The 22023-nt window shown below is 30.4% G+C and overlaps 2 protein-coding genes across 3 annotated transcripts in view; one reads left to right on the forward strand and one right to left on the reverse strand.

The window, feature by feature from the left end:
• The window catches only part of LOC132145631 (solute carrier family 66 member 2-like), a 43910-nt gene extending 25839 nt beyond the window's left edge, over positions 1-18071 (forward strand). Inside the window, exon 4 of the mRNA XM_059556774.1 lies at positions 17854-18071. Within this exon, the coding sequence (XP_059412757.1) occupies positions 17854-18061 (208 nt within the window). The 3' untranslated portion in view covers positions 18062-18071. The remainder of the gene's footprint in view (positions 1-17853) is intronic.
• septin7a (septin 7a) overlaps positions 1-22023 on the reverse strand; it is a 318106-nt gene that overhangs the window by 82297 nt on the left and 213786 nt on the right. The window lies entirely within an intron of this gene.

Consider the following 22023-nt stretch of genomic DNA (forward strand, 5'->3'; position numbering starts at 1 on the left):
TGGTTTATGTTCCCTGAATGTCACACAGAACCTAAAGTAAATTATGTGTCAGATTTAGATCCACACAGTGTTCAGTGAAGACCTTCCACAATCTCTCACAATTTATCTCCTGGAGAATGCCTTGTATTATAAGACTAAATTGAATTATGATCATTTTCTTCTTTTTGTTGCTGCACTGATCGAAACAAATGGTGACCGTCCGTTCCATCTTATTTCCAGTCTTGTTTTTTTTCCCCCATTCATTTTTTTTTTCTCTTCCTTTTGTAGTTGTTCAGCCATTGTTAGTTGTTTCAGAGCGAGTTGTTTACCTGGTAACTGCTGCTGTGAATCAACCTCTGGCCTCATGTTACTCTGTTTTGTTGAACGTTAATGAATCACAATGGGAGGGAAATCAGTGACCCCCACAGCCAGCCTTATAAGGTTCACTGCCAGAGTCCTGTTAGTTTGAGTTGGAGGACCCTCAGTGCCTTATTTAGCCGTGTGAAGGATCTCGCGGCTGCCCTGCAATAGCACCCAGCTCTTGTTTCATATGTGTGTTTACTGAGCAGCAGGCTGGTTTGTATCCACAGGCTGCAAACAAACCATTCATTAAGTTGCGCGGTCCTGTAGATTTGAGGCTGGCGTAAGGTGCGGGGCAAACTGAACGCTCCCACAGAAGGAAGCTCCCCACCTGTGTCTGTCAGGAGAAGCTGTGCAGGACAGCAGTATTTCACGGCAGTGTGTTTGTGTTGACTCCCTGTTTCACAGGCTGTTGGCGTCGTGTTCATGCCTTTGGTATCTAACATCCTCTCAGCTAGAGATGCTCGGGCAGGACTTCTGTTGTTCGCCATGCTACTGCCTTTGATTGCCAATGGTCTTTGATTTTGTTCTTCTCAGTTTTTTTTTTTTTTATGTTGTATGTTTGATTTTGTGATTTTTTTTTTTTTGGGGGGGGGGGGGGGTGTTTTGGATTGGTTTTGTGTTTTTGTTTTGTTTGATTTTGTGACTGGATTGATTTTGTGTGTTTTATGTGATTCATGTGTTTTGAATTTGTTCTTGTATTTTTGTTTTTTGGGTAGGTTGTTTTGGATTGGTTTTGAGTTTATGTTTCTTTTTATTCTTTTGTTCTGTTGTTTTTTGTCTGGTTTGTTGTTTTTTATGTCGTTTGATTTTGTCCTCTTCTGTTTTGTCTTGTTTTATTGTGATTTTTTAAATATATTTTTTTCAATTATTATTATTTTATTTTTTTGGAGTGGGGGTTTGGTTTATTTTTTTGTCTAGTTTGGTTTGGTGTTTGGATTTGTAATAGTTTTTTTGTTTTGTTTTTGTTTGTTTTGTTTTTTGTGGATAGAGTACATTCAGTGCCTCAAATGAAAACTGTATCATTGAGTATTATGTTTGCAACATTTGTATAAGCAAATATTTGAAATGTATTCTGTTTTATGTGTAGCTTTAGTTATATATTTTCATATTTAATTTGCACTAACTGTTATACAAAAAATGACTGGCTCGTTTACTTTACAAATCAATAAGATGGTGCAGTCCAAGTCCGTAATTTGTAAGTATTTTTGTTATAAGGTTAGAGTGGATCGATTTCATCGTGATTAGAAAAGAAGTCAAACATCTGACTCTGTGAGATTAGGGGGAATGGGAATTTGGTCTGACTGAATCTGTATAAAAAGGAAACACCAGAGAGTATGTAAAATAGGGGTCTGATGAGATCTGATGTGTCTCGTGAGAACCTGACGATATCCTCGCGCAGACCTTTCAAATATATTTGCATTACACTTGCCCTTTCACTAGTGGTGGTATGTAAGATAGTTAATGCTCACATCAGGCAGGTGGACTCATGATAAGCAGGAAAATTATGCAGTGTAGTCTTTATCCAGTCATAAAAACAGGATTTAGTTTAACGCAGAATGTCACAGAAGTTTTTGCATTTTGTGTTTTTCAGTTGATTAAAATATAATTTTTCCCTTTATATTTAATCATTGAGGATTTCTTTTAAAAAGTTAAAAATCTCGTCTCGTCTAGTTATCGTGAAACCTGTTTTGTGTCTCGTCACACCCCAATGTAAAATGTGAAATATCGCTCACAAGTAAAACATTAGCAGATGATTGGAAGCTAACAGCAACATTTCTTGCACAAACGTCTATAAAATATGAATCTTTTTCTTACTGAAATATTACAGAATTTAGAAATCTTTTTTTTTTTTTGTGCATTTTGAAGCAGAGATATAGAGGGCCGTATCATACACCCGGTGCAATGCGACGCAAGTCGCAGCGCAAGTGTGTTTGCTAGTTTCAGTCCAGCGCCGTGCGCATTTTCGCGTCCAGTGCCACTTCCGTTTAATTAGCAAATGCATTTGTGCCCATTTGTGCGCCCATGGGCATGCTGGTCTAAAAAAGAGGTGTGTTCAGGCGCACTGCTATTTTAAGGAGCTGAAAATAGACTGCGCCATAGACCAGCTCAAACCTGGTTTAAAGTCTGAAGTCACTGGCGCAATATTTTTTTGTTATTTAAAAAGCATGTTGGTAGAAAATGCGCCTCTGGGTGGGTTCACAGTGCACGTTGACTTTGCTTATTACACATAGGGATGCGCATCACACAAACATGCTAAATATTAAAAAAAAAAATGATTACAGTGTAAAGTAATATTATTGTGTAGGCTACATAAATATAAAAATGTAATGATGTATAGTCATTGCGTGTATTAGAATTAGGCTACCTATTTGCAATTCAGCCTATTACTTATAATGATGAATGAAATTGGCTAATTAATTGAACAATCGTGCCAATACACACACACACATATATTAACTGACTCATCACGCAGAGCTTTTGTGGATTCCTGCTTATCCCATAGATGATCTGCTCATGCGCTTTAACTTCGCTTGAGAAGCGTTCAGCTTTTCCGCCAACAAATTCCGGTGTGTAAATAGCGATCCACCATGGTTTGAGCGCATCTCGCTCTTAAAGGGAATGGAAGATGACACTATGATGTGGTTGGTTTATTGAACGTTATGCCCATTACTCATTAAGAGAATAGGGACAACCCATTCCAAAAATGCACCCCGGCGAACGGGCCGTTTTTCTGTCGTTAAAATAGCAAAAGTGGATTTGGACATGCCCTGAGTGCAGCTGTGGCGTGCGCTTTTTTTAGATCATTAAAATAGGGCCCAGAATGTGTGTGTATATGTGTGTGTGTGTGAGAGAGAGAGAGAGAGAGAGAGAGAGAGAGATGAGTAAAGACTCACCTCTGTCCATTGTTTTTATATATACATGAACAAATATTCTGCTTTGTTATTCAAACACAGTAATTACACTCATTTCATTTTTCTTGCTATCTTGAAACCAAAGGCATTAATCATGAATCAAAAAAAAAAAAAGTATTGTATGTATAACGACCATAAAATTGTAGTTTCTCCATGAGTACCAGAACACCATCTCATCCAGTACAGAATATGAGTCCTATTGGTCTTTAAAGTCCTCCTGGATGTTGATGTCTGGTCAGCCGATGGTTGTTTGTGATGTTGCACTTATAGTGTTTGTTGTGATTCTCCTGTAACTGTTGCAAGAGGATTTGTTTGTACTCTATCAAGGAAGCCCTGGCAACTGTCTGCTTTCTCCACTCCTGATGGTTTCCATGGCAGCTGTTAAAACCGATCACTGCTACTCTTTTATTGTTTTTTCTCATTTTACCACAGTTGGTTTGATGGCACCAACACTGCCCATATCCCAAACTAGTGTGCTTTATAGTTTATTTACAGTAAACCTAGTTTTTGGTTAATCTGACGACTTATATACAAACATTAAGATATTTCCATTAGTTAGAGAAACAGAATCTTCAGTTTTTCTTAGTTCTTGTTTGTCTTATGAAAACACATTTTCTCAAATTTAAAGTGTTATGCGACACAAGCATTTATTTTCAATAAAATAGGTCAATCTTTAATAATCAGCTAATTGTACGTATTTATTACAGAAGTGACAGAAGTGTTTGTTTTGCCATGTTATTTTTCAATTTGTATTGTCATTTTTGCTTGTTTTGTCATGTTTTTTTTGTCGTGTGTTGTTTTTCATTTAGTTTTTTGTTGTGTTTTTGTTTTTCATTTTGTTATGTTATTTTTGCTTTTGTATTGTCATTTTTGCTTGTTTTGTCATGTTTTTTTTGTCGTGTGTTGTTTTTCATTTAGTTTTTTGTTGTGTTTTTGTTTTTCATTTTGTTTTGTTATTTTTGCTTTTGTTTTGTCATTTTTGCTTGTTTTGTCATGTTTTTTTTTGTCGTGTGTTGTTTTTCATTTAGTTTTTTGTTGTGTTTTTGTTTTTCATTTTGTTATGTTATTTTTCATTTTGTGTTGTCATTTTTGCTCGTTTTGTCATGTTTTTTTAGTCGTGTGTTGTTTTTCATTTAGTTTTTTGTTGTGTTTTTGTTTTTCATTTTGTTATGTTATTTTTCATTTTGTGTTGTCATTTTTGCTCGTTTTGTCATGTTTTTTTAGTCGTGTGTTGTTTTTCATTTAGTTTTTTGTTGTGTTTTTGTTTTTCATTTTGTTATGTTATTTTTCATTTTGTGTTGTCATTTTTGCTCGTTTTGTCATGTTTTTTTAGTCGTGTGTTGTTTTTCATTTAGTTTTTTGTTGTGTTTTTGTTTTTCATTTTGTTATGTTATTTTTGCTTTTGTTTTGTCATTTTTGCTTGTTTTGTCATGTTTTTTTTGTCGTGTGTTGTTTTTCATTTAGTTTTTTGTTGTGTTTTTGTTTTTCATTTTGTTATTTTTCATTTTGTATTGTCATTTTTGCTTGTTTTGTCATGTTTTTTTTGTCGTGTGTTGTTTTTCATTTAGTTTTTTGTTGTGTTTTTGTTTTTCATTTTGTTATGTTATTTTTAATTTTGTATTGTCATTTTCGCTTGTTTTGTCATGTTTTGTTTTTTGTCGTGTGTTGTTTTTCATTTAGTTTTTTGTTGTGTTTTTGTTTTTCATTTTGTTTTGTTATGTTTGCTTTTGTTTTGTCGTTTTTTGTCATGTTATTTTTCATTTTGTGTTGTCATTTTTGCTTGTTTTGTCATGTTTTTTTTGTCGTGTGTTGTTTTTCATTTAGTTTTTTGTTGTGTTTTTGTTTTTCATTTTGTTATGTTATTTTTAATTTTGTATTGTCATTTTGCTTGTTTTGTCATGTTTTTTTTTGTTGTGTGTTGTTTTTCATTTAGTTTTTTGTTGTATTTTTGTTTTTCATTTTATGTTATTTTTCATTTTGTATTGTCATTTTTGCTTGTTTTGTCATGTTTTTTTTGTCGTGTGTTGTTTTTCATTTAGTTTTTTGTTGTGTTTTTGTTTTTCATTTTATGTTATTTTTAATTTTCTATTGTCATTTTGCTTGTTTTGTCATGTTTTTTTTTTGTCGTGTGTTGTTTTTCATTTAGTTTTTTGTTGTGTTTTTGTTTTTCATTTTGTTTTGTCGTTTTTTGTCATGTTATTTTTCATTTTGTGTTGTCATTTTTGCTTGTTTGTCATGTTTTTTTTTGTCGTGTGTTGTTTTTCATTTAGTTTTTTGTTGTGTTTTTGTTTTTCATTTTGTTTTGTTATTTTTGCTTTTGTTTTGTCGTTTTTTGTCATGTTATTTTTGCTTTTGTTTTGTCATTTTTGCTTGTTTTGTCATGTTTTTTTTTGTCGTGTGTTGTTTTTCATTTAGTTTTTTGTTGTGTTTTTGTTTTTCATTTTGTTGTTATTTTTCATTTTGTATTGTCATTTTTGCTTGTTTTGTCATGTTTTTTTTTGTCGTGTGTTGTTTTTCACTTAGTTTTTTGTTGTGTTTTTGTTTTTCATTTTGTTTTATTTTTGCTTTTGTTTTGTCGTTTTCGCTTGTTTTGTCATGTTTTGTTTTGTCGTGTGTTGTTTTTCATTTAGTTTTTTGTTGTGTTTTTGTTTTTCATTTTGTTTTGTTATTTTTGCTTTTGTTTTGTCGTTTTTGCTTGTTTTGTCATGTTTTTTTTGTCGTGTGTTGTTTTTCATTTAGTTTTTTGTTGTGTTTTTGTTTTTCATTTTGTTATGTTATTTTTGCTTTTGTTTTGTCCTTTTTGCTTGTTTTGTCATGTTTTTTTTTGTCGTGTGTTGTTTTTCATTTAGTTTTTTGTTGTGTTTTTGTTTTTCATTTTATGTTATTTTTCATTTTGTATTGTCATTTTTGCTTGTTTTGTCATGTTTTTTTTGTCGTGTGTTGTTTTTCATTTTGTTATGTTATTTTTCATTTTGTGTTGTCATTTTTGCTTGTTTTGTCATGTTTTTTTTGTCATGTGTTGTTTTTCATTTAGTTTTTTGTTGTGTTTTTGTTTTTCATTTTGTTTTGTTATTTTTGCTTTTGTTTTGTCATTTTTTGTCATGTTATTTTTCATTTTGTGTTGTCATTTTTGCTTGTTTTGTCATGTTTTTTTTGTCGTGTGTTGTTTTTCATTTAGTTTTTTGTTGTGTTTTTGTTTTTCATTTTGTTTTGTTATTTTTGCTTTTGTTTTGTCGTTTTTGCTTGTTTTGTCATGTTTTTTTTTGTCGTGTGTTGTTTTTCATTTAGTTTTTTGTTGTGTTTTTGTTTTTCATTTTGTTATGTTATTTTTGCTTTTGTTTTGTCATTTTTGCTTGTTTTGTCATGTTTTTTTTTGTCGTGTGTTGTTTTTCATTTAGTTTTTTGTTGTGTTTTTGTTTTTCATTTTATGTTATTTTTCATTTTGTATTGTCATTTTTGCTTGTTTTGTCATGTTTTTTTTGTCGTGTGTTGTTTTTCATTTTGTTATGTTATTTTTCATTTTGTGTTGTCATTTTTGCTTGTTTTGTCATGTTTTTTTTGTCATGTGTTGTTTTTCATTTAGTTTTTTGTTGTGTTTTTGTTTTTCATTTTGTTTTGTTATTTTTGCTTTTGTTTTGTCATTTTTTGTCATGTTATTTTTCATTTTGTGTTGTCATTTTTGCTTGTTTTGTCATGTTGTTTTTTGTCGTGTGTTGTTTTTCATTTAGTTTTTTGTTGTGTTTTTGTTTTTCATTTTGTTTTGTTATTTTTGCTTTTGTTTTGTCGTTTTTGCTTGTTTTGTCATGTTTTTTTTTGTCGTGTGTTTTTCATTTAGTTTTTTGTTGTGTTTTTGTTTTTCATTTTATGTTATTTTTCATTTTGTATTGTCATTTTTGCTTGTTTTGTCATGTTTTTTTTGTCGTGTGTTGTTTTTCATTTTGTTATGTTATTTTTCATTTTGTGTTGTCATTTTTGCTTGTTTTGTCATGTTTTTTTTGTCATGTGTTGTTTTTCATTTAGTTTTTTGCTGTGTTTTTGTTTTTCATTTTGTTTTGTCATTTTTGCTTGTTTTGTCATGTTTTTTTTGTCGTGTGTTGTTTTTCATTTAGTTTTTTGTTGTGTTTTTGTTTTTCATTTTGTTATGTTATTTTTAATTTTGTATTGTCATTTTGCTTGTTTTGTCATGTTTTTTTTTGTTGTGTGTTGTTTTTCATTTAGTTTTTTGTTGTATTTTTGTTTTTCATTTTATGTTATTTTTCATTTTGTATTGTCATTTTTGCTTGTTTTGTCATGTTTTTTTTGTCGTGTGTTGTTTTTCATTTAGTTTTTTGTTGTGTTTTTGTTTTTCATTTTATGTTATTTTTAATTTTCTATTGTCATTTTGCTTGTTTTGTCATGTTTTTTTTTTGTCGTGTGTTGTTTTTCATTTAGTTTTTTGTTGTGTTTTTGTTTTTCATTTTGTTTTGTCGTTTTTTGTCATGTTATTTTTCATTTTGTGTTGTCATTTTTGCTTGTTTGTCATGTTTTTTTTTGTCGTGTGTTGTTTTTCATTTAGTTTTTTGTTGTGTTTTTGTTTTTCATTTTGTTTTGTTATTTTTGCTTTTGTTTTGTCGTTTTTTGTCATGTTATTTTTGCTTTTGTTTTGTCATTTTTGCTTGTTTTGTCATGTTTTTTTTTGTCGTGTGTTGTTTTTCATTTAGTTTTTTGTTGTGTTTTTGTTTTTCATTTTGTTGTTATTTTTCATTTTGTATTGTCATTTTTGCTTGTTTTGTCATGTTTTTTTTGTCGTGTGTTGTTTTTCACTTAGTTTTTTGTTGTGTTTTTGTTTTTCATTTTGTTTTATTTTTGCTTTTGTTTTGTCGTTTTCGCTTGTTTTGTCATGTTTTGTTTTGTCGTGTGTTGTTTTTCATTTAGTTTTTTGTTGTGTTTTTGTTTTTCATTTTGTTTTGTTATTTTTGCTTTTGTTTTGTCGTTTTTGCTTGTTTTGTCATGTTTTTTTTGTTGTGTGTTGTTTTTCATTTAGTTTTTTGTTGTGTTTTTGTTTTTCATTTTGTTATGTTATTTTTGCTTTTGTTTTGTCCTTTTTGCTTGTTTTGTCATGTTTTTTTTTGTCGTGTGTTGTTTTTCATTTAGTTTTTTGTTGTGTTTTTGTTTTTCATTTTATGTTTTTTTTCATTTTGTATTGTCATTTTTGCTTGTTTTGTCATGTTTTTTTTGTCGTGTGTTGTTTTTCATTTTGTTATGTTATTTTTCATTTTGTGTTGTCATTTTTGCTTGTTTTGTCATGTTTTTTTTGTCATGTGTTGTTTTTCATTTAGTTTTTTGTTGTGTTTTTGTTTTTCATTTTGTTTTGTTATTTTTGCTTTTGTTTTGTCATTTTTTGTCATGTTATTTTTCATTTTGTGTTGTCATTTTTGCTTGTTTTGTCATGTTTTTTTTGTCGTGTGTTGTTTTTCATTTAGTTTTTTGTTGTGTTTTTGTTTTTCATTTTGTTTTGTTATTTTTGCTTTTGTTTTGTCGTTTTTGCTTGTTTTGTCATGTTTTTTTTTGTCGTGTGTTGTTTTTCATTTAGTTTTTTGTTGTGTTTTTGTTTTTCATTTTGTTATGTTATTTTTGCTTTTGTTTTGTCATTTTTGCTTGTTTTGTCATGTTTTTTTTTGTCGTGTGTTGTTTTTCATTTAGTTTTTTGTTGTGTTTTTGTTTTTCATTTTATGTTATTTTTCATTTTGTATTGTCATTTTTGCTTGTTTTGTCATGTTTTTTTTGTCGTGTGTTGTTTTTCATTTTGTTATGTTATTTTTCATTTTGTGTTGTCATTTTTGCTTGTTTTGTCATGTTTTTTTTGTCATGTGTTGTTTTTCATTTAGTTTTTTGTTGTGTTTTTGTTTTTCATTTTGTTTTGTTATTTTTGCTTTTGTTTTGTCATTTTTTGTCATGTTATTTTTCATTTTGTGTTGTCATTTTTGCTTGTTTTGTCATGTTGTTTTTTGTCGTGTGTTGTTTTTCATTTAGTTTTTTGTTGTGTTTTTGTTTTTCATTTTGTTTTGTTATTTTTGCTTTTGTTTTGTCGTTTTTGCTTGTTTTGTCATGTTTTTTTTTGTCGTGTGTTTTTCATTTAGTTTTTTGTTGTGTTTTTGTTTTTCATTTTATGTTATTTTTCATTTTGTATTGTCATTTTTGCTTGTTTTGTCATGTTTTTTTTGTCGTGTGTTGTTTTTCATTTTGTTATGTTATTTTTCATTTTGTGTTGTCATTTTTGCTTGTTTTGTCATGTTTTTTTTGTCATGTGTTGTTTTTCATTTAGTTTTTTGCTGTGTTTTTGTTTTTCATTTTGTTTTGTTATTTTTGCTTTTGTTTTGTCATTTTTTGTCATGTTATTTTTCATTTTGTGTTGTCATTTTTGCTTGTTTTGTCATGTTGTTTTTTGTCGTGTGTTGTTTTTCATTTAGTTTTTTGTTGTGTTTTTGTTTTTCATTTTGTTTTGTTATTTTTGCTTTTGTTTTGTCGTTTTTGCTTGTTTTGTCATGTTTTTTTTTGTCGTGTGTTTTTCATTTAGTTTTTTGTTGTGTTTTTGTTTTTCATTTTGTTATGTTATTTTTGCTTTTGTTTTGTCATTTTTGCTTGTTTTGTCATGTTTTTTTTTGTCGTGTGTTGTTTTTTATTTAGTTTTTTGTTGTGTTTTTGTTTTTCATTTTGTTATGTTATTTTTGCTTTTGTTTTGTCATTTTTGCTTGTTTTGTCATGTTTTTTTTTGTCGTGTGTTGTTTTTCATTTAGTTTTTTGTTGTATTTTTGTTTTTCATTTTATGTTATTTTTCATTTTGTATTGTCATTTTTGCTTGTTTTGTCATGTTTTTTTGTCGTGTGTTGTTTTTCATTTAGTTTTTTGTCGTGTCTTTGTTTTTCATTTTATGTTATTTTTAATTTTCTATTGTCATTTTGCTTGTTTTGTCATGTTTTTTTTGTCGTGTGTTGTTTTTCATTTAGTTTTTTGTTGTGTTTTTGTTTTTCATTTTGTTTTGTCGTTTTTTGTCATGTTATTTTTCATTTTGTGTTGTCATTTTTGCTTGTTTTGTCATGTTTTTTTTGTCGTGTGTTGTTTTTCATTTAGTTTTTTGTTGTGTTTTTGTTTTTCATTTTGTTTTGTCGTTTTTTGTCATGTTATTTTTCATTTTGTGTTGTCATTTTTGCTTGTTTTGTCATGTTTTTTTTTGTCGTGTGTTGTTTTTCATTTAGTTTTTTGTTGTGTTTTTGTTTTTCATTTTGTTTTGTTATTTTTGCTTTTGTTTTGTCGTTTTTTGTCATGTTATTTTTGCTTTTGTTTTGTCATTTTTGCTTGTTTTGTCATGTTTTTTTTTGTCGTGTGTTGTTTTTCATTTAGTTATTTGTTGTGTTTTTGTTTTTCATTTTGTTGTTATTTTTCATTTTGTATTGTCATTTTTGCTTGTTTTGTCATGTTTTTTTTTGTCGTGTGTTGTTTTTCATTTAGTTTTTTGTTGTGTTTTTGTTTTTCATTTTGTTTTATTTTTGCTTTTGTTTTGTCGTTTTTGCTTGTTTTGTCATGTTTTGTTTTGTCGTGTGTTGTTTTTCATTTAGTTTTTTGTTGTGTTTTTGTTTTTCATTTTGTTTTGTTATTTTTGCTTTTGTTTTGTCGTTTTTTGTCATGTTATTTTTCATTTTGTGTTGTCATTTTTGCTTGTTTTGTCATGTTTTTTATGTTATGTTATTTTTCATTTTGTATTGTCATTTTTGCTTGTTTTGTCATGTTTTTTATGTTATGTTATTTTTCATTTTGTATTGTCATTTTTGCTTGTTTTGTCATGTTTTTTATGTTATGTTATTTCTCATTTTGTATTGTCATTTTTGCTTGTTTTGTCATGTTTTTTATGTTATGTTATTTTCCATTTTGTATTGTAATTTTGCTTGTTTTGTCATGTTTTTTATGTTATGTTATTTCTCATTTTGTATTGTCATTTTTGCTTGTTTTTCATGTTTTTTTTGTCATGTTATTTTTCATTTTGTATTGTCATTTTTGCTTGTTTTGTCTTTTTTTTGTCGTGTGTTGTTTTTTTCATTTAGTTCTTTGTTGTGTTTTTGTTTTTCATTTTGTTTTGTTATTTTTGCTTTTGTTTTGTCATTTTGTCATGTTATTTTTCATTTTGTGTTGTCATTTTTGCTTGTTTTGTCATGTTTTTTATGTCATGTTATTTTTCATTTTGTATTGTCATTTTTGCTTGTTTTGTCTTTTTTTTGTCGTGTGTTGTTTTTTCAATTAGTTTTTTGTTGTGTTTTTGTTTTTCATTTTGTTTTGTTATTTTTGCTTTTGTTTTGTCGTTTTTGCTTGTTTTGTCATGTTTTTTTTTGTCGTGTGTTGTTTTTCATTTAGTTTTTTGTTGTGTTTTTGTTTTTCATTTTGTTATGTTATTTTTGCTTTTGTTTTGTCATTTTTGCTTGTTTTGTCATGTTTTTTTTGTCGTGTGTTGTTTTTCATTTAGTTTTTTGTTGTGTTTTTGTTTTTCATTTTGTTATGTTATTTTTGCTTTTGTTTTGTCATTTTTGCTTGCTTTGTCATGTTTTTTTTGTCGTGTGTTGTTTTTCATTTAGTTTTTTGTTGTGTTTTTGTTTTTCATTTTGTTATGTTATTTTTCATTTTGTGTTGTCATTTTTGCTTGTTTTGTCATGTTTTTTTTGTCGTGTGTTGTTTTTCATTTAGTTTTTTGTTGTGTTTTTGTTTTTCATTTTGTTTTGTTATTTTTGCTTTTGTTTTGTCGTTTTTGCTTGTTTTGTCATGTTTTTTTTTGTCGTGTGTTGTTTTTCATTTAGTTTTTTGTTGTGTTTTTGTTTTTCATTTTGTTATGTTATTTTTGCTTTTGTTTTGTCATTTTTGCTTGTTTTGTCATGTTTTTTTTTGTCGTGTGTTGTTTTTCATTTAGTTTTTTGTTGTGTTTTTGTTTTTCATTTTATGTTATTTTTCATTTTGTATTGTCATTTTTGCTTGTTTTGTCATGTTTTTTTTGTCATGTGTTGTTTTTCATTTAGTTTTTTGTTGTGTTTTTGTTTTTCATTTTGTTTTGTTATTTTTGGTTTTTGTTTTGTCATTTTTTGTCATGTTATTTTTCATTTTGTGTTGTCATTTTTGCTTGTTTTGTCATGTTTTTTTTGTCGTGTGTTGTTTTTCATTTAGTTTATTTGTTGTGTTTTTGTTTTTCATTTTGTTTTGTTATTTTTGCTTTTGTTTTGTCGTTTTTGCTTGTTTTGTCATGTTTTTTTTTGTCGTGTGTTTTTCATTTAGTTTTTTGTTGTGTTTTTGTTTTTCATTTTGTTATGTTATTTTTGCTTTTGTTTTGTCATTTTTGCTTGTTTTGTCATGTTTTTTTTTGTCGTGTGTTGTTTTTTATTTAGTTTTTTGTTGTGTTTTTGGTTTTCATTTTGTTATGTTATTTTTGCTTTTGTTTTGTCATTTTTGCTTGTTTTGTCATGTTTTTTTTTGTCGTGTGTTGTTTTTCATTTAGTTTTTTGTTGTATTTTTGTTTTTCATTTTATGTTATTTTTCATTTTGTATTGTAATTTTTGCTTGTTTTGTCATGTTTTTTTTGTCGTGTGTTGTTTTTCATTTAGTTTTTTGTTGTGTTTTTGTTTTTCATTTTATGTTATTTTTAATTTTCTATTGTCATTTTGCTTGTTTTGTCATGTTTTTTTTTTGTCGTGTGTTGTTTTTCATTTAGTTTTTTGTTGTGTTTTTGTTTTTCATTTTGTTTTGTCGTTTTTTGTCATGTTATTTTTCATTTTGTGTTGTCATTTTTGCTTGTTTTGTCATGTTTTTTTTTGTCGTGTGTTGTTTTTCATTTAGTTTTTTGTTGTGTTTTTGTTTTTCATTTTGTTTTGTTATTTTTGCTTTTGTTTTGTCGTTTTTTGTCATGTTATTTTTGCTTTTGTTTTGTCATTTTTGCTTGTTTTGTCATGTTTTTTTTGTCGTGTGTTGTTTTTGATTTAGTTTTTTGTTGTGTTTTTGTTTTTCATTTTGTTGTTATTTTTCATTTTGTATTGTCATTTTTGCTTGTTTTGTCATGTTTTTTTTTGTCGTGTGTTGTTTTTCATTTAGTTTTTTGTTGTGTTTTTGTTTTTCATTTTGTTTTATTTTTGCTTTTGTTTTGTCGTTTTTGCTTGTTTTGTCATGTTTTGTTTTGTCGTGTGTTGTTTTTCATTTAGTTTTTTGTTGTGTTTTTGTTTTTAATTTTGTTTTGTTATTTTTGCTTTTGTTTTGTCGTTTTTTGTCATGTTATTTTTCATTTTGTGTTGTCATTTTTGCTTGTTTTGTCATGTTTTTTATGTCGTGTGTTGTTTTTCATTTAGTTTTTTGTTGTGTTTTTGTTTTTCATTTTATGTTATTTTTAATTTTCTATTGTCATTTTTGCTTGTTTTGTCATATTTTTTATGTTATGTTATTTCTCATTTTGTATTGTCATTTTTGCTTGTTTTGTCATGTTTTTTATGTTATGTTATTTCTCATTTTGTATTGTCATTTTTGCTTGTTTTGTCATGTTTTTTTGTCATGTTATTTTTCATTTTGTATTGTCATTTTTGCTTGTTTTGTCTTTTTTTTTGTCGTGTGTTGTTTTTTTCATTTAGTTTTTTGTTGTGTTTTTGTTTTTCATTTTGTTTTGTTATTTTTGCTTTTGTTTTGTCATTTTGTCATGTTATTTTTCATTTTGTGTTGTCATTTTTGCTTGTTTTGTCATGTTTTTTATGTCATGTTATTTTTCATTTTGTATTGTCATTTTTGCTTGTTTTGTCTTTTTTTTGTCGTGTGTTGTTTTTTTCATTTAGTTTTTTGTTGTGTTTTTGTTTTTCATTTTGTTTTGTTATTTTTGCTTTTGTTTTGTCATTTTGTCATGTTATTTTTCATTTTGTGTTGTCATTTTTGCTTGTTTTGTCATGTTTTTTATGTCATGTTATTTTTCATTTTGTATTGTCATTTTTGCTTGTTTTGTCTTTTTTTTTGTCGTGTGTTGTTTTTTTCATTTAGTTTTTTGTTGTGTTTTTGGTTTTCATTTTGTATTGTCATTTTTGCTTGTTTTGTCATGTTTTTTGTTGCGTTGCTTGTTTTTCCATGTTTTTTTGTTATGTTTTTTGTTGTGTGTTGTTGTTTCTAAAATTGTTTCGTCATTTTTGCTTGTTTTGTCATGTTTTTTGTTGCGTTGGTTTTGTTTTACCATGTTTTTTGTCATGTTTTTTGTTGTGTGTTGTTTCTAATTTTGTTTTGTCATTTTTGTTTGTTTTGTCATGTTTTTTGTTGCTTTATTTTTGTTTTCCCATTGTTTTTGTTTAGTTTTTTGTTTTGTCATTTTTGTTTGCAATGATTTTTTGTTTTGTCATGTTTCTTTGTTTTGTTTAGTTTGAAAGACTGTGAAAAGGTAACAATTTTTCAAGAAGAGTCGTTTCAGTGCTTCAAATGAAAATCTTATCACTCAATATTATAATGTTTGCAAAGTCTGCATAAGCAGTTTTGTTGTTTAATGTTGTCTGTAATTTGAGGCATGCTTTGCATCATTAGTGCAACTATGGTGCAAAACAAGCTGTCTGGTAGCTCTTGGGCAGTAGGGGTGTGTAACATGCTGGGAAACAGTCTTTATTTTTCCAGTGGTTTGGTGTTGCTAGCGGAGTAAACGTACATATTTCACCTTTAATGATGTAAGTGACCATGACCCTGTGCACATCATCGCTCACACTCATTGAGCTGTGCTGTTGTGTGGAGTGGTTTATTACTCTATCACAGGGGCTGATCGCTGTGGCCCAGCGGCGCTGAGAGTGCTCTTTCATCTCTTTAGGACGTGCTGCTGTAATAAGCTCTCAGAGTGGCCTTTTATCAGATGCCGTGCTCTTAGATCTGCTTTGAGTGTAACACAGAGCCAAACAACGAGGAGAAAATAGTGTTTACCTCGGCTTTGTGCTTGCACTCCCACCTGACTCTATTTCTTTTGGGCAAGAAGAGATTTGTTAGTGTTTTGCACTCTCTGTTATCTTTAGTTTGTTCTTTACACCCAGCTGTTTTGTATACTCATCCTTTTGAGTCTGCTGCTTAAAAGACACACCACAGCAATCTCACGGAGTCTTGCATTTGATTTTTAAACTCTGCTAGGTTTCAGTGTGAATATACAGGACCCTATTGGACAAATCTTTAGTGATTGATATGATTTTAAAAAAAATGTTTTTGAAGAAGTCTTATGCTCACAAAGGCTGCATTTGTTCGATCAAAACTATAGTAAAACGGTGAAATATTTCAATTAAAAAAACTGTTTTCTGTTTGATTATAAATTATTTGAAGCAAAGCTGAATTTTCAGGCGCTATTACCTTAGTCGTCAATGTCACAAAAACCTCTGTTGTAGCATTATAAACTATTGGTTGACCAATATGCCTTTGTTTTTTTGATTGTCACTAGGGCAGGGTGTCCACTGGCCGATATAAAGACAATATATAATCATTTATGTAAAAATTAATCATTATGAAAAAAATGTTTACACTTAAAATAAGTAGATTTATGATTTATGCAACATCTTGATTCAGTACCCTTACGAAAAATAACCATGGTTTTATTATAGTAAAACTGTAGTAACCCATGGTTTTTTGGCGTGTTGACTACCATTTGTATAACCACAGATTTACTACAAATACCATGGTTAAACCATGGTTAATATAGCAAAACCATGGTTAATTTGTGGTTACCATGGTTTAACTATAGTAACCATGGTTTTTTGGTTTTATTTGTAGTAAAACCATGGTTAATTTTCGTAAGGGTAATTCCATTAGCAATAGTGTTTTTCACAAATGGAGAAATTAAAATAAAATGTAAAAAACAAGGAAGTGAACAGTAAGTGTCATATTTTCAACTGTAACTTTATATAACACAAGATAATACAAGATTATGTTCATGTCCACATTCTTAGTGCTGTCAAAATAAAAGTCCTGTCACTGTCAGAAAAATATGATTCCAGCAGTTTTTGGCTGAACAAAACATATGTCTATCAGTCTTGGTGATATATTGGTTGACCTTTAATTATAAACATTTTTACTTTTAAATTTGATCAATTTAAAATGCCCTTTGCTGAAAAAAAGTATTTACTTTATTTTTTCAACAAAATCTTATTGACCTTACTGACTCAAGTGTCTATATGTATTTGCCAAGTAGGACCACTTCCTGCTTCAACATCGGTTGCAGAAGAAGAACATTCCCTTCTAACAAATCTAGTCATAACTTTGGTCCCTAAACTCAACCCCATCCCCAAGCCTGTCTCTAATCCTGACTCCTAACTTTCTCTGAATTCAGTTCAGAAGCGAACACAAAAATCTGATTACTTAATTGGACTATTGTTAAAGTAACAAATCCTATTATTAACTCGTGTTAATATCAACACACGCCATCATACTTCCAGGCTGTTTACTTGAATGTATGATTCACTGCATAAAAAGTGCTTTAGTACACCCCAAAAAGCCAAATCTCAAATGAATAATCGGTGTGTTGTGGAGCACTGTATTCTGGGAAATCTAAAAGTAAAATGCACAGCTTGAATAATTTATTTGTTTGTTACGAAACAGCAATGGCGGAACAGCTTTATGCAGGTGGAATTACTGTAGTTGTACCCCGGTAAAATAGTGTGTGTGTGTGTGTGTGTGTGTGTGTGTGTGTGAAAATACCTCTTTTATTCTGCCTCTGGAAATAAACTGCTGTGCGGCTCTGCATGAATTTGCTGATGCACCAAATGTGGCCGAACAAAGGAAGTTATCCTACTTTATTCTTCCTAAAAATCGTTCTCATTGCTTGAATAGGGTTACACAGAGGTTTCTTCACTTGAGGAGACAGTTAAAGCTATCATTCACTTGCCTTCATGTAATTCCAAACTGTATGACTTTCTTTCTCCAGTGCAACACAGAAGGTCAAGTTTTGAAGAATATTTGTGGTTAACACTTAATAATGACCAAAATAAAAAACTGTTTTTTAACACATAGCTAGAGTTGATATATAAATTGCATGGACTACTTTAATGCTGTTTTTTTTTTTAAGCTTGAATGCTTCAGTCTCTATTCATGGTAATTCAATAGGAAAGAGTGAGCAGCACATTCTTCTAAATGTCTTCTTTTGTTCTCCATGGAAGGATGACGGTGAGTAAATGATGACAGTATGATGCTTTACAGTTGTATGTGTAATCTTGTACTGAAGTGTGAGAAACGAGCATGAGACCCACAGGCGGAGCAGATGGAGCCGGCCTGTGGGAACACTGTAACTGTCACGCCTGTCCTTTCCCAACTAAGACTGATGACATGAAAAACCTCATCCTCTTTTTACAGAGGTGGTTCGAAATACCAAACCAATATCTCTCAGCTTCCTTCGCTATCGTGAGAAATAAGACTGTGTTGTTTTTATAGAGAACCTATGTAGAATCCTAAGTATTAAAACGCGCAATCAAGTCAAAAAAGGATGTCACTCATCCTACACGTTTGCCTGTTGGTCGCCCAATTTCAGTGATTTTGAGCGGCCTCTTGCTTTCTCACGTCTCCAGGTTTTAATAACACTCTCTCTCTTTCTCACTTCCTGTTCCTCCAGTATTAAGATGGTGTTGATGTGGACCAGTGGAGACACTTTCAAGTCTGGCTACTTCCTGTTGACTCAAGCCCCCGTGCAGTTCTGGATCTGCGGCCTCCTTCAGGTGTGCGTGGACTTGGCCATCCTCTTCCAAGTGTACTTCTACAGCCGCTTCCCACAGAAACCCGTCTCTCACATCACACACACCACCAGCGCCAAGGCCCTATGAAACACCGTCGCTTCACAGAGCCTGCTCAGATCTTTTACAGTGCATACATACAGCATCTTTATACAGTGTCCCATATTTGGATAAGTGATACACTTTTTAAGCCACATCTAAATATGCCTGAATGTCATTGTATTAGATACACAATATCAAATTATGATGTTAGATTTTTTGTGCTTATGTTTTCTTGAAATTATTGCCACGTGGTTTTTTTTATGCAATGAAATGTCATTCATACTTGTTCAGTCCTTGACCCAAAAAATGAAAATTAGCTGAAAATGTACTCGCCCTCAAACCATCCAAGATGTAGATGAGTTTGTTTCTTCATCAGATCTGGAGAAAAAAATAGCATTACATTACTTGCTTAACAATGGATCCTCTCCAGTGAATGGGTGCCGTCAGAATGAGTCACCCATGATGATTTTTTTCTTACAAATAGTTTTACTCTTCACTAGACGTTAGTTGATGGACTGGAGTGGTGTGGATTATTGTGATGTTTTTATCAGCTGTTTGGACTCTGACGGCACCCATTCACTGCAGTGGATCCATTGATGATGAAGTTATGTAAAACTAAATTTCTCCTAATATGTTCTGATGAATAAACAATCATTTTTCATTTTTAGATCAACAATTTCATGAAGTGTTCAGATTTTTGGTGCCACTGTATAAATATACATTGAACCAAACTTTACATGCAATATCATAAAGATATTTAGTTATATTTACACATTTACATATACAAACCAGCCCAAGGTAATCACCATGCTTTGAAAACTTTTGCCTTACAGACTCTCAGAATGACCTGAAATGTATCTGACAAAGCTTTTGTTACAAGAGTTTAATACAGTGACTGCTGTTTTATTTGGAGAAGACCGTTTTTAACTCCGTAGCTCTCTGTGGTGTTTCACACAGTGAAAGCCCAGTGTCATTTTGAACCAAAAAATTAAAAGATACCCTCTTCATACAGTCTTCATACAGTTTACGAATCCACATGACTAGAAGGAAGTATCTAACCACAAATCTTATTTGTGGAGATATGTATGGCAATCCTAGTTCATTTACATGCAATCAGTTCAAAATATGAAGCCACTTTATTCATATACTGACTTTTGACCTCTTTAGGAAACTTGAAGTACAGTATTTGCGGCACATTGGGGGTTAATTAAAAGATTTAGGACTTCAAAGCCAAGTGCTTCAAACATCCAGTCAACCATCAGTCCTGAATATGACAATACACTGCAATTTATTTGACAAAAATCACTTTCTTTAACAGTATTTGTCATTTTCCAGTAAATGTTTTATGTATGTTATAAAAGTTTATGAAATAAAAGGTTTATTTATAAAATGATTAATAATAATAATAATAATAATTGTGCTGCAATATCATTTTCATTATTGTTTTGACTTATGCTTACAGATTAATGTATGGTTTTGTTTTTTACTTCACAGTAAGACAATAAATATTGTAAGGAAACTTTTTTTATTATTTATCATTAAAAGAGGATATGTTTACGTATAGTAAAGAACATTTTTCAAATGTTGGAGAATATATCTTTAAAAGAATATATCACATGTCTTTTTATAAATTTACTTTTTAACTTTTACATTTAATTATCATTTTTTTCCTTTTTTGGAAAATATGACAAATACTTTTTAAGAAAAATATTTTTTTGCTGATAAAGTAGTTCTAGTCAGGGATGTTACTTGCCAGTAAATGTTATGAGAGAGGTGCTGCTTATCAGTGTGTGATGCTGAGGAACAGTTTGGCAAAACTGATGGCTTTTGACAAGATATTCGATATGAGGAGATATGAGTCTCTGATAAAACTCTCCTCAATTAGATTAGAAAGACAAGAGGGCTTTCTTTTAAAGGACAATGTTTTATTACTTTCACTGTTATTCGCTTATTTGTGTTTTATTCTATCTTTTTTTTACCTGCTATTCTGAGATAACATGTATTTTACTTGAGCTTCATTTAACTATGTATTGTTTCTCTTTGTGTTGTATTTGATCAAATAACTGCTTTATTCTGTATTGCCAAACTATCTACTGCCACTGAATGCAAGTAACGGCGTACACGGGTTCCCATGATGATATATAGGTTTACTCTATCATTGCACTCCATACACAATTGATACTCACAGTTATTGAGCACTGTTTTTGTTTTTTGTTTACTGCCTGTTTAGGCAAATGTTCTGTTCATATTTAGTTGGGTACTTTTGGTCATATATTTTCAATGCTACATTTTTACAGCAAGATTTGTTAATAAACCTTTTAAAAAATTCTGTATGTATATTGCTGTCATTAATATATAAATTAGTAGGTGTTTAGAGTTTTTAGTGTTTTACAGTCGGGTTCCTTCATAGATGCATGTGATGTTAGCTTATCAAACAATTACATTTAAATTTATGAATAATAATCACATTCAATAAATAAATCAAATAAAAAAGGGCATTATTGCTCTGTGGTCTTAGCCTAAAGTCTCAGGCTGTTTCAGGAAGGTTTTTTTTATTTTATGGAATAATGTGCAGGCATTGAACCGATTTTATTACAAATGGAAACCTGAGAGTGCATTCATTACAGCCGTGGTCATTTTAGCAGTGTTTATGTTGGCAGCACACAATGACTCTCCATGCCTTTATGAGCACAGGACTCCCAATGGAATCAATAAGGATGTATTAACCACTGGTCAATGTGGATAACAGCAATCTGACCCTCTGTCACACATCACTTATAGGACTAGATGTACTGGGCTCAATATAATAAACCAACTAAATGTTATTAGAAGATAATACCATGCTATTGAATTATTACTATATTGATATACCATGGCATTTACATGGTAGTCAAAAATACCCTATAGTATCATGTCTAAGTACGTACTGTATAAGTGAAAGTGAAGTGACATTCAGCCAAGTATGGTGACCCATACTCAGAATTTGTGCTCTGCATTTAACCCATCCGAAATGCACACACACAGAGCAGTGAACACACACACACACTGTGAGCACACACCCGGAGCAGTGGGCAGCCATTTTTATGCTGTGGCGCCCGGGGAGCAGTTGGGGGTTTGATGCCTTGCTCAAGGGCACCTAAGTATTGAAGGTGGAGAGAGAACTGTACATGCACTCCCCCCACCCACATTTCCTGCTGGCCCGGGACTCAAACTCACAACCTTTCGATTGGGAGTCCGACTCTCTAACCATTAGGCCACGACTTCCCTTATAGCAGCATTCAGTTCACTTTCCAGTTCACGTTTTACTTGAATCTATATATACTAAGAACCATCTATCACTCAAGACAGTTTGAAAATAAGAAACCTTTATTCTTTTAAAGGGAATTTCACTGTTTTTTTTTTTACAACTGGCAGATCCTGAGACTATGGCATCTAAAAGCAGAGCTATACAGAGATGTGTGTAAATGTGTTTTCATAAACATAGTTATTGCAAATCAGCTATATACTGTAGCATAAATTTAAGTTTAATAGCCTGTTTTGAACAGTGTAACACTGTATCCTCTGACACCAGAGAAAAGCTAATTTAACCTTAAAGGTGGATGCAAAATAAAATGGCAATCTTCACAGTCATACAGTTTTCACAGGTAGGAGCATCCATCGACCAGGAACACCATCTTAATGAAAATTAAGTCATCACTCACCCTAATACCAATCCAAACCCATTTGTTTGTCTTTGTTCAGTGGAACACAAAAGTAAATATTTAACCGAATGTTCATGCTGCTCATTTCCATACATTGAAAGTGAATGGGGACAGAGGCAGTTGAACTCCAAGCTAGTAAGATCTCTGCAAGTAAACCTCACTCAAGAGGTATATTAAGGGCCGCTGGTTTTAGCGTCCTTGTTAGCGTGCCCTCCTCCATTGCAGTTGATGCTGGTTCAAACCCCTCAGCATGATGTAAGTAGGACCAGTTATATTGGTGCCGTGACCCAAATGGTGGTGAAAATCAGA

This window comes from Carassius carassius, chromosome 8 (genome assembly GCF_963082965.1).
Source record: "Carassius carassius chromosome 8, fCarCar2.1, whole genome shotgun sequence".
Lineage (NCBI taxonomy): Eukaryota > Metazoa > Chordata > Actinopteri > Cypriniformes > Cyprinidae > Carassius > Carassius carassius.